Source organism: Scyliorhinus torazame, chromosome 4 (assembly GCF_047496885.1).
Source record: "Scyliorhinus torazame isolate Kashiwa2021f chromosome 4, sScyTor2.1, whole genome shotgun sequence".
Lineage (NCBI taxonomy): Eukaryota > Metazoa > Chordata > Chondrichthyes > Carcharhiniformes > Scyliorhinidae > Scyliorhinus > Scyliorhinus torazame.
Genome location: NC_092710.1, coordinates 115,437,608 through 115,450,695, shown reverse-complemented (window position 1 = coordinate 115,450,695; position 13,088 = coordinate 115,437,608). Strand labels below are relative to the sequence as shown.

At 49.0% G+C, this 13,088-nt stretch overlaps 1 protein-coding gene across 8 annotated transcripts in view; it reads right to left on the bottom strand.

Moving 5' to 3' along the window:
• The window catches only part of disc1 (DISC1 scaffold protein), a 215,018-nt gene that overhangs the window by 158,031 nt on the left and 43,899 nt on the right, over positions 1 to 13,088 (bottom strand). For all 8 annotated transcript variants that reach the window (XR_011940649.1, XR_011940650.1, XR_011940651.1 and 5 more), the window contains one exon: positions 6,626 to 6,764. Coding sequence is in view for 5 of the 8 variants with exons in the window: in XM_072498529.1 (XP_072354630.1) it covers positions 6,626 to 6,764 (139 nt within the window). In the remaining 3 variants the exon portion in view is untranslated. The remainder of the gene's footprint in view (positions 1 to 6,625; positions 6,765 to 13,088) is intronic.

Here is a 13,088-nt window from a genome sequence, read left to right as displayed (position 1 = left end):
TTGGAGGGTAGTTTATGTAACTCCACTTTTTAAAAAGAGAGGCAGAGAGAAAGCAGGTAATAATAGACCAGTTAGCCCGACGTCGGAAGTGAGGAAAATTCTGGAATCCATTATAAAAGATTTAATAGTAGAGCACTTGGAACACAGTGGCAGATTGGAAAGAGTCAGCATGGATTAACAAAAGGGAAATGATCTTGTTAATTTAGGACTTTACCTACGAATGAGGCAACAGCATAAAGAATAGCTCTTTATAAACATCTTGATTCACAAAATTCAAACAGGGCCAATCAACGAGTAATAAACTGAAGTGAAAATAGAAGTCTGTTGCCAAAATTTGTGGATTGAACAAGATCCACTCGACACTTGGAGAGAAACTGAAATCAAGTACAAGGCAATGATTAAAATCTAAATTAACTCTTCCGGTTGCGGTTATGCGGAGCTAAGTAGCACATTCGGCGGCTCCCGCAAAAACAGACTTTTGGGCTCTTTTCAGGGCCCCCAACGCCACTTTTTCGACGTTTCCCGGTGTGGGAAGGTGATTATAACAATTCCCTGATAGTATATGGCTTCTACTAGGAGCGGGGCGACTAAAAAGGTGGTGGTGGACCCGAAGAAGGTGCGAGGAAAGAAGAACAAAATGGCAGCGGGCAGAGACCAGGCAGCGTAGATGCAGTGGGCGCAGGAGCAACAGGAGGGTACCCAGCGCTGCTTCAGAGAGATTAAAGCGGACCTGCTAGAGCCGATGAAGGCTTCTATTGATAAGCTGCTGGAGACACAGACAGTCCAGAGGGTGGCGATCTGCGAGGCCCAACAAAAGATCTCCGACAACGAGGACGAGATCTTAGGCCTGGCGGTAAAGGTGGAGGCGCACGAGTTGCTCCACAAGAAATGGCAGGAGCGGTTCGAAGAGACGGAGAATCGGTCGAGGCGGAAGAATCTGCGGATTCTGGGCCTCCCGGAGGGGCTGGAGGGGCCGGACGTGGGGGCCTATGTGGTCACCATGTTGAACTCGCTGATGGGAGTGGGGTCCTTCCAGGGGCCCCTGGAGCTGGAAGGGGCCGATAGAGTGCTGGCGAGGAGGCCCAAGGCTAACGAGCCTCCGCGGGCCGTGCTGGTGCGGTTTCCTCGGTTCGCTGATCGGGAGTGTGTGCTCAGGTGGGCCAAGAAGGAGAGGAGCAGCAGGTGGGAGAACGCGGAGGTTCGAATATACCAGGACTGGAGTGCGGAGGTGGCGAAGAGGAGGGCCGGGTACAATCGAGCGAAGGCGGTGCTGCACAGTAAGGGGTTGAAGTTTGGCACGTTGCAGCCGGCGCGACTGTGGGTCACCTGCAAGGACCGGCACCATTATTTTGAGTCTCCGGAGGAGGCGTGGACCTTTGTTCAGGCTGAGAAGTTGGACACAGATTGAGGGTCAGGATGAGCGTTTGGGGACTCTGGTTGATACGTTACTTTTTATGGGGGGGGGGGGCCTTTGCTCTTGGTTTCTTTTTCTTTGTGTTTTTCTCTTTCTGGTCGGTGAGGGTGGTTAGGGTGGGTTGGGCACTGTTCTGGTTGGGTTGATCGGGGGGCCTTTGGAGAGGGGTAAGCAAACGGAACAGGGGTGAGTGGCCGGTGGTGAGATGGGGCCCCGCGGGGGAGGCCCAAGTCGAGGGTGAGGGGACTGGGCCTGTAAAAGAAGCTGCGTCAGAGGTGGCGGGGCCGGGTAGGTGGAAAGCGCGGGCTTTTTCCCGCGCTGAAGACTGGAGGGGGCGGGGCTGGGAAGCGAGGGTTGTTTCCCGCGCTTAGGATGGAAGGGGAAGGGGGAGAGCCTGTGCATGGGGAATGGAAGAGGAGGGTGTGTCACACAATGGGAGGAGTCGAAGGAGGCGGGAGTGGCCGGGGTCAGCAGGAGTCAGCTGACTGGGGGGAGTAAATCAACTAGGATGGGTCCTAGCCCGGGGGGGGGGGAGGGGGGAATCAAGTTGCTGCTGCTATGGTCAAGGGGGAGCTGGAGCGAGTGGGGGGGGGGGTGGGTCTGCCACCGTGGGGAACGGGCCGGGCGTGGTGGGGCGGGCGCGTGGCTGGCTGAGATGGGGTTATAGCTAGTCGGCGGGGGAGGGGGGCGGGTAGCCCCCTGATAACCTGGAATGTAAGGGGACTGAATGGGCCGGTTAAGTGGGCCCACATGTTCGCGCACCTGAAGGGGCTCAAGGCGGAGGTGGTTATGCTCCAGGAGACACACCTGAAGGTGGCAGACCAGGTAAGATTGAGGAAAGGGTGGGTTGTCAGGTATTTCGTTTGGGGCTGGATGCCAAAAATCGAGGGGTGGCGATCTTGGTGGGAAAGGTGTCATTCGAGGCGTCGAGCATTGTGGCAGACAATGGCGGTAGGTACGTAATGGTAAGTTGCAGGGAGAGAGGTTGGTACTGGTCAATGTGTATGCCCCGAATTGGGTCGATGCGGGTTTTTTGCGGCGTATGTTGGGTCGGATCCCAGACGTGGAAGTGGGGGGCCTGATAATGGGGGGAGACTTTAACACGGTGCTGGATCCGGCACTGGGTCGCTCCAGGTCTAGGACGGGTAGGATGCTGATGGCGGCTAGAGTGCTGAGGGGATTTATGAACCAGATGGGAGGGGTGGACCCTTGGCGATTTGCAAGGCCGGGGGCAGGGAATTTTCATTCTTCTCACATGTCCATAAGGCTTTTTCCCCGAATCGACTTTTTTATTTTGAGTAGGGCGCTGATAGCGAGAGTAGAGGCTACCGAGTATTCGGCGATAGCCATTTCGGACCACGCCCCACATTGGGTGGACTTAGAGCTGGGGGAGGAGAGGGACCAGCTCCCGTTGTGGCGCTTGGAGGTGGGGCTGTTAGCGGACGGGGAGGTGAGCGAGCGGGTCCGAGTAAGCATAGAGAGGTACCTGGAGGCCAACGATAACGGGGAGGTCCGAGTGGGGATGGTATGGGAGGCACTGAAGGCGGTGGTGAGGGGAGAGCTGATCTCCATTAGGGCCCACAAGGAGCGGAGGGAGCGGGGGGAGAGGGAGCGGGTAGGCAGGAGGTATGCGGAAGAGCCTGAGGAAGGATTGTTGAGGAAGAGGCGCAGCCTCCAGGCCGAATTCGACCTGATGACCACCAGGAAGGCGGAGGTGCAGTGGAAGAAGGCCCAGGGTGCGATCTACGAGTATGGGGAAAAGGCAAGCCAGATGCTGGCGCATCAGCTTCGGAAGCGGAATGCAGCTAGGGAGATCGGGGGAGTTAAGGACAGGGGAGGGAGTGTGGTGCAGAGTGGGGTTGGCATCAATGGGGTCTTCAGGGACTTGTACGAGGAATTGTACCGATCCAAGCCCCCACGGGAGGAGGGAGGGACGGGCCGCTTCCTGGACCAATTGAGGTTTCTGAAGGTGGAGGAGGGATGGTGGCGGGATTGGGGGCCCCGATTGGGCTGGAGGAGCTGACCAAAGGGATAGAAAGCATGCAGGCGGGGAAGACACCGGGACCGGACGGTTTCCCGGTCGATTTGTATATAAAATATATGGACCTGTTGGGCCCGCTGTTAGTTAGGACCTTCAATGAGGCAAGGGAAGGGGGGGCTTTACCCCCGACGATGTCCCGGGCACTGATTTCCTTGATCCTGAAGTGGGACAAGGATCCCCTGCAGTGTGGGTCTTACAGACCGATTTTGTTGCTAAATGTAGATGCCAAGGTGCTGGCGAAGGTCTTAGCCACGAGGATTGAGGATTGTGTGCCGCAGATCATTCAAGAAGACCAGAGGGGTTCGTGAAGGGGAGGCAGTTGAACGCGAATGTGCGGAGGCTTTTGAACGTTAACATGATGCCGGCGAGGGAGGGGGAGGCGGAGATAGTGGTGGTGATGGACGCTGAGGAAGCCTTCGATCGGGTAGAGTGGGGGTACCTGTGGGAGGTTTGGGTTTGAAGAGGTTTGGGTTTGGGGCGGGGTTTGTCAGGTGGGTTAGGCTGTTGTATCAGGTCCCGATGTTAAGTGTGGTCACAAACAGGAGGTGGTCCGAGTACTTTCGGTTGCACCGAGGGACGAGACAGGAGTCCCCCCTGCCCCCCCTGCTCTTCGCGCTGGCCTTTGAACCCCTGGCTATGGCACTGAGGGAGTCGAGGAACTGGAGGGGGTTGGTGCGGGGTGGGGAGGAGCATAGGGTGTCGTTTTATACGGACGACTTGCTGCTATATGTGGCGGACCTGGTGGGGGGAATGCCGGAGGTAATGAGGATCCTTAGGGAATTCGGGGATTTTTCAGGGTACACGCTCAACATGGGGAAGAGCGAGCTGTTCGTGGTTCACCCAGGGGACCAGGAGAGGGGGACTGGCAAGCTCCCACTAAAAAGGGCGGAGAGGAGCTTCAGGTATTTGGGGGTCCAGGTGGCCAGGAGCTGGGGGGCCCTGCATAGGCTTAATTTCACAAGGCTGGTGGAGCAAATGGAGGAGGAGTTCAAGAGGTGGGACGCGTTGCCGCTGTCCTGGGTGGGTAGGGTACAGTCAGTCAAAATGACGGTGCTCCCAAGGTTTTTATTCCTGTTCTAGTGCCTCCCCATATTTATCCCAAAGGCCTTTTTTAGGCGGGTTAACAGGAGTATAATGGGGTTTGTGTGGGCGCGAGGGGCCTCCGACGGTGAGAAGGGTGTTCCTGGAGCGGAGTAGAGATGGGGGGGGGGGACCGGCGCTGCCCAACCTCTGTGGGTACTACTGGGCCGCCAATGCGACGATGGTGCGCAAGTGGGTGGTGGAAGGGGCTGCATGGAAGAGGCTGGAGACGGCGTCTTGTGTGGGTACGAGTCTGGGGGCGCTGGCAACGGCGCCGCTGCCGCTCCCTCCAAGGAGGTATACCACGAGCCCGGTGGTGGCGGCTGCCCTCAAAATCTGGGGGCAGTGGAGGTGGGACAGGGGGGGGAAGTTGGGGCCTCGGCGTGGACCCCAATACGGGGGAACCACCGGTTTCGTCCCAGGGAGAACAGATGGAGGGTTTTCGGGGTGGCACAGGGCAGGGATACGAAAGTTGGGGGACCTGTTTGTGGACGGGAAGTTCGCGAGCCTGGGTGAGCTGGAGGAGAAGTACTGGCTTCCCCCGGGGAACACCTTTCGGTACTTACAGGTGAGGGCGTTTGCCAGGCGACAGGTGGTGGAATTCCCGCGGCTGCTGCCACGCACTGTACAGGACGGGGTGCCCCACGGGGGGGGGTGGATGGGAGTGGGGAAGATCTCGGAAACTTACCAGGTGATGGAGGAGGAAGAGGCCTCGGTGGTGGAGGTGAAAGGTAAGTGGGAGGAGGGGTTGGCAGAGGAGATTGAGGAAGGGACGTGGGAAGATGCCCTAGGGAGGGTGAACGCTTCCTCTTCGTGTGCGAGGCTCAGCCTCGTACAGTTTAAGGTGCTGCACAGGGCACACATGACCGGGACAAGGATGAGCCGGTTCTTTGGGGGAGGGGACAGGTGTGTTAGATGCTCAGGGAGCCCGGCAAATCACACCCATATGTTCTGGGCGTGCCCAGCGCTGGAGGAATTTTGGAAGGGCGTAGCGAGGACAGTGTCGAGGGTGGTAGGATCCAGGGTCAAACTGGGCTGGGGGCTCGCAATATTTGGGGTGGCAGAGGAGCCGGGAGTTCAGGAGGCGAAAGAGGCAGGTATTCTGGCCTTTGCGTCCCTGGTAGCCCGGCGAAGGATTCTTCTTCAGTGGAAGGATGCAAGGCCCCCAAGCGTGGATAACAGTCTCAGAACAATTTACAACAAGTCTTTCCTCTTCAGCTCCGTGGTCCACACTGCCCGGGGTCCTGCTCCCAGGGCCCCGAGTAAAGTCTCAATTGGCTGAGGTTCATGTTCTTTACGCAAAGGTTCTTTACGCAAAGAGTAGTGAGGCCGTGGAATGCCTACCTGCTACAGTAGTGAACTCGCCAACATTGAGGGCATCTAAAAGTTTATTGGATAAACATATGGATGATAATGGCATAGTGTAGGTTAGATGGCTTTTTGTTTCGGTGCAACATCGTGGGCCGAAGGGCCTGTACTGCGCTGTATTTTTCTATGTTCTATGTGCTCCTGCCTGATTGGCCTTGAGCTGGTCACGTGATCAGTGGAGCTCGCCCCTTTTAAAGGGGCCAAACTACCACAAAGTAAAAACAGAATATGCTGCAGATCAGGCTGCATCTGTGGAGAGTCACAAAAGTTAACCTTTCATCAGAACACTTTTTTTGTACTTCTCAAGTGCCTTCACAATTTTAATGCAGGATCCACAGTAGCCAGCAAGGTCCCACAATGTAACCCCGTTACATTCTAACCTCAGGACATGCAAGGACATTAATGTATCTGTTCTAGACCCCGGCTACTGCTAGAAATAACAACAGTCAACATACCCTACAACCTATAATGGAACTACACTGAGAATCAGAGACACTCTTTATAATTGCTGTCCAGATAATAAGGCATGCCCACTTTTAGGTCCCAATAATGGCAATAAAATATAAATATAAACAAACAACTTAAGACGTTTCTGGAATAATTAATTTATTCTTTAAATTGATATTTATATAAAAATCTATCAACAGTTCCTTCTTCCTTTACATATATCAGCTTTTCTTTTTAGTGATATTTATATTCAGGTAATAGAACAATGTGCATACTTGTGGTGCTCAGCAGCTTGTGCTTGAAGTTTAACTTCTTGCAGAAATCTTGCAATACAAGGTTGGTAGGAAGGCAGCTGGAACTTTAAGGAGCTCTTCTCTCTTTTCAACTCCGCTAATTTCTTGCTGAACTTGTCAGCTACAACAAAATTAAATTAAAATTGATAATCCATTGAGACAATGCTATCCTTCATAAATGAAAATGTAATTTATTTACATGAAAATGAAACTGCAAAGTAAGGTTTAACATTAATCTACTGCACAATTTTGACAGTATGCAAATTATCAAAAGTAAATTAGACGTGTCTGCACAACAGTTCTAAAGATATTTCAATTTATGTTAAAAATGGTCAACTAAATATATTCCGTTATTAGAATAGTAAATTTAGCAGGAAAAACATCTAAAGCTAAACACAGGTAATTTGGTGCAGTATTGGAAATACAAGACTCCAGTGTCATAACCAACTGTAGTCTAGATGTCTTGAACCAATAATTAGAGAAACATCAAAACAAAACTGAGAAGTAGAATGAAGCCGTGCAGACATGACTGTCACAACAGGTCAAATTAACGTTGTTCTCTGTGCATTTTGTGGGCCCTTTGTTGCAAACATTATTCAGTTTGTAACATATGATCACAGCATTTTTAATTATGATATTGTACAACTGCGTAAGTCACCAGTACTGATCCTGGTAAGAATTGCAAAATATTCTACAGAACTGCTGGTGACCTCACCAGAATGATGATTTATTGATGTACACATGGTAAAGTAATAATCCGCAAGATCCAAAGGACGTGTTGTTAGGTGAATTGGACATGGAGTTCTCCCTCGGTGTACCCGAACAGGGGCTGGAATGTCGCGACTATGGGCTTTTCACAGTAACTTCATTGCAGTGTTAATGTAAGCCTACTTTTGACAATAATAAAGATTATTATATTATCAGAATTGCTACACGGACTAAGTTATCATAAGAGTTACATTAGACTCTCCTGGAACTACCCTTGTGTGTGACTGTCCTGATGTACGTCTTACAACCTTCTGCCGATAGCCGGATGCCACATGACTGATGTCTGATCCCACCTATTGGTGGGAGGTTGCACTGCTGAGTACATGTAATATTATCTTCCCCCTTCCTTTGGACATATTGATGTTTATGTACAAACATGATTAATATCTTTACTTTACACATTTGGTTTATTATATAAACAATATAAACAAATTTAACTAGTGTCCATAGCCATGATATGCCTGCTTGGTGAATGTCCCTTGCGCACAGCTCATTGTGACTCCCTCACGGGAGCCTTTTTGAAGACCGGTCTCTTGCTTAGTATTCCTTTTGCCACACCTGCATCACCAGCTTTTTCTTTTTGCATTTCTTCACACAACACTGTTTGGTGCATCGTTGTATATTCACGGTCTCTGACTTGTTGGTCACAACATGGACATCATCTCTCTTGTTGGCATCAGTGGGATGTGCTAGCTCTCCCACTCTTCTCCCCTTCCTCTTTTTTGCTTTGATGATCATTTGGCAAGTGCTTCTCTTTTTGAGTTTGGGTTTGGCAACCCTGGTCTTACTTCTGGTCTGCACCCTGTGCACAGAAGTATGCAGCTCTTCAGTTGAGACCTCTGGCGTCGGCGTGCTTCCGAGGGACTATGTAGCCACGACCAAGTCTGTGCCCTCAACTGGAGGTTGCAGAGCTTCCCTCTCTGGTGGTTGGGTGGAGCCACATCTATAGCATCAGGTGCTGTCCCTTCTTGGAACATCTATCGATGGCTCCTCATCACTAGTGATTACACTATGCACGTTCTCTTGCCTTGACGATCCAGGCGATGAGTCATCCTAGTCTTGCGTTAGTATATATTTGTGATCCATTGAGCTACATACCAACATGGTCATCAGCTCCTCCAACTCATCATCCAGTGGAATAGCCTCAAGCATCAGGGAGTCGACTACTAGAACCATTTCAGAGGCCTGAGACGATGTGCCTCTGGAGCTAGCTTCTCCAAGATTGTCTTCTGTTACTAGTTTACTCGAGAGCTGTTTCTCCAAGGTGTCGACCACTGCAATCTCACTTTTCATTTCGGAGCGCACCGTCTCAGAGCTCTCGCACTTCTCGGTGTCCTGCGCAGTCTGCGCGTCCCTTGTGACCACCTCGTCATTCCCGCCAAACCACAGGAGCAGCGCTTCTTGGGCTCCTTTATCTAGCTCGCTATTACTCCCACAAAACAGATTTACCATATTCGTCTTCATCTGGCTCACCTTTCATGTCTTTACTTTCTGCATCATCTTCATAGTCTTCATATATGTCTTCGTAGTATTCATCATCAGAGTCAGGATCTTCTGCAAAAACCTCTCCCGTAAAATAGAACATTGCACATGGAATTATGTGTTCGCACAGGAGGCGACCAATTTCAAAGTCAGCATCGAGTTTTGCTGCAGAACCATGGAATCTCAGGACTGAAGAAATTGAAGAATGAGTCATTTGGTACAGTTTTTGTCACTGTTTTGCGAGTCGTCCAACCCTAGTGCTTTGGTTTGGTTTTAATTGTTTTCAACGTAACATTTTTTCCTTTCTTCCAGGAGATCTGGCAGCCTGTGCAACCCATGATTTCTAGTTCATCAAAGAATGAAGATTCAAGTTTGTCAGGCCGCAATTCCAGCTGGTATACTTTCATAATCACCTCATTTGTAAAATACTTATTAGGCTCGAACTTAAACTCCAGAGTTAAGCTCATCGGCTGTTCACGCTCTTAACATTCAGATCTTGTAGGTGCTTTAATATGGGCTCGTCAAGCACCTGTGTCATGCCACTGAGTATATATACCTTCTTGAAGACTGTTAACCAGAAGTCTGGAATGCCCTTCGGCTCTTCTGTCTCCATCTGATTTTTTTGTCCTCCGCCTGGATTTCTGCTGGATCCTCATCAAATGACTGCACTATCATATCTTGTGCTACTTGGAAAGTTTGGCAGGCCATCTGCTCTCTGGAAAGTACAGCCGCTCAACTAGGTTCAGGGTCTCGCATGCATCCACTCCTATGATGGACTTGATTTTCATGTCCACAATATAAAATGGTAACATATAGGTTGTGTCGTGCACGCTTAGGTCAAGTTCACATTCACCCAACATCTCTATCTTTTTCTTACCATAGTGTATTGGCAGTCCCGGTCGATCAACGCCTTCCAGCTGCGCGTTCAGCCTGTGCAAAGCGGACCAATTGAGGAAGTAGGCCCTCGTTCGCATGTCTCGGTCGCATTGTACCAATGGTCATTCATCCATACTAAACTTTTTCATCTGGTTTCGATAGCATCAGGTTTGTTCTCACTAACTTGGTTATTTTATGAAATTATATCTTCAGCTTTATGGGTCGGACTCTTCTGGTCCTTGTTTGCAATAAGATTGATGAAGAACTGTTTGTCCGGAAACATCTCAGCAACCGCATTAACTGATCTGATTTTGTCCACTGTAGGTCGCAAAAATCACTGACCAACACAGCTACCCCTGGAACAGACTTTTCCAAAGGCCAGACATTGCCGTGGGCCATGTCGATTGCTACATTTCTGATAGAAGACGGCAGCTCCTGTCGCTGCGTATAATGGCTGCCCGCACTGAGACCATGTTTCTTATTGACCTGCTGATGGCGCTGGCATCCTCTTCAATGCTGGCGCCAAAATGCTTCAGAGTAAGTGTGCCGATTTGCTGTGCAGCCAACTCACTCGCATGACAAATCTTCATCGCATTTTCCAATTTCAGGTCTTCCTCTCGTAACAACCTTTCACGGAGCTTATCATTTGATATGCCAAAAACAACTTGGTCACGTATCATTGATGATTTTAGATCACTGAAATTGCAGGACTGAGCCTTCAGCCTCAAGTCAGACACAAAACTGTCAAAAGACTCGCCGCCTGGTTTCTGAGTACGCGTACAAAACATATATCTTTCAAATGTTTCATTTTTCATGGGAGAGCAATGCCGATCGAAGTACTTGATCACTTCATCGTATCTCTTGATCTACTCTTCACTATCAAAAGCAAATGCATTATATATTTCAATTGCTTGTGGACCCGCCACTGTGAGCAGCAACGTAATTCACCTCTCGTCAGACTGTGCGCCTGCAGACCATGGGCTGAGACATAGAGTTTAAACTGCTGTTTGAAAACGCGCCAATTAGAGACTTGAAGCTTCCATCTCAAACTTCAGTGTTGTTTGTTGTGTTGAGTCACCAATGGTCATAGTTTACCAGGTCAGTTCTTCAGCCGGTTTAACTTCGCCTTTTCTGATGTTACCCTCAAATCTTCAACACTCCGAGTACCATGTTGTGTTTGTGATCTTGTCTTTGCAGGTATTCTACAGAACTGCTTGTGACTCAACCAGAATGATGATTTATTGATGTCCCGGTGGTAAAGTAATGATCAAAATTGTTATACAGACCAAGTTATCATGGAATTACATTCGACTCTCCTGTAAGTACCCTTATGTGTGACTGTCCTGATGTACGCCTTACAACCTTCTGCCGATAGCTGGTTGTCACATGACTGATGTCTGACGCCACCTGCTAGTGGGAGGTCACACTGCTGAGTACATGTAATATCCACAGGCATGTTACCACACATGGGAGCTAAATTTCCATGACTGCATCGCTTTAAGTTTCAGGCAATTTTAGCTTTTGGCCCTCATTTATATTTGGTAATGCTGACTCCTGGCTGAACTTGACAGAAATCATGTGGAATCTAGATAGCGGGTGAGAAGAGTCAAAACCGGGATCCAAGAGGAAAATCCCAATATGTAACTAAATATATTTAATCAACAATTAGAAGTCATACGAATAAAATGGTGGAACTGAAAACATACATCTCAGAAGTAAACATTTACTATGCAAACATGGCTTAACTCAGAAGATTAGTGAGGAATTTTCAGAAATACGGGTTGTTCAGAAGGATGTAAATGACAGGAAAAAGAAAGCAATATGCAAGATAATCTCAAATCAAGAAAACTGAAAATATTTTAGGCGAAGGGAAACAAATGAAAAAGTTCAACTGGATCCAAGAAAAATTGTCACATGACTAAGTTAAAAATTGGATTTTGCTACAAGTGCCCAGGATAAATGAAGCAAGCCAACAGTATTTTATAGGTTACAAGAGATTATCTAGTTCAGTGTTTTTCAAACTTTCTTTCCCGGGACCCACTTTTACCAACCACGGACCTCCGGGACCCATGCCGGCTGACGTTCACGAGATATACCAACTGACGTTAGCGACCCATGCCGGCCGATCTTCGAGAGATACCATTCTTGCTTACATTTAATGTGGCAGATTGGTCTGCTTGGTCCTCAAGTTATCTGTTGCTTCGTCATTTAATGTTGCATTTCTGCTTTGTCAGCTATGGGCTTTGCATCCTGATTTGCATTGGCACAATTAAAGCCATACCTCAAGAAATCATCTTTATACTGCTTTGTTCCCGATTTCAGTTTCTTCTTGATTGTTTGTTCACCAGAGGTCCTGGGGCCTGAGATACAGCTCACACCAGCACTGCCTTGTCCTACTGTGGACTCTCCCGAGAAGCTCTCTCCAGCAGATTTAGTTGTGAGATCCTGTTTTGTTTGTATCTCTGACCCTCTCTACCTTACTACAAAATGACTCATCTTCAGTTCTTCACACTCCTGTTGCTTGCTTACTGGCAGCTAGAAAATGGAGTAATCTCACCTCTTTGTTGTTGCACCCAAAGCATTGACATGCCGGGTGCATGACCTGCTCTCTGCCGCTGTCTCTGACAGAAAGACTCATCGTTCATATTTAAAGGCCGGCATCTATTTTTTTTTAAACTTTGAAACTTTATTTCTAATTTCCAATTTTTTCAAATTTACGACTTTTTACTGCTAAAAGTTAAATTAACTTCAGTTGAATATGTGCATCCTTACATTTGTATTAGCATGTCTTTAGAAATTTAAACAATTATAGAAAAAAGTACAATCCTGTTTTTACTTTACAAACTCCGACTTTAGAGGAGATGAAATAACTTGTCAAACACACACAATGTCACACTATTTTACTGGTTCCATTGCATTGCACTATCCAAACATCCAAGTCACCTCCTGCTCCATTCTCACCAAAAGCTCTGACTTCCTGGTTTCCACAGAGAAACAAAGTGATGACTGTAGGTTTCTTTCAGTGATCACATATGTCAGTCCTATTGACCAGCCTCGGTTAATCAGTATTCCGAGAAACCTGGTTTCCTCTCCCTGTACCCACCCCAGTCACAGACCACTTCCCGACCAGTACTTAACGTCGGGGAGTACAAACGGACGTTGTGCTCGCCGTTGAACGGATTGACCAAGTAGCTGCAGACTGCATACTGCTGATCGGTGGAGGGGGTCGAGCCGAGCAGCGCGCAAAGGACGAACACCAGAGCGGAGCTCCAAGCTGGGGCCACCACTGTTAGTATTGCGTCCACGTGGACGCCCATCA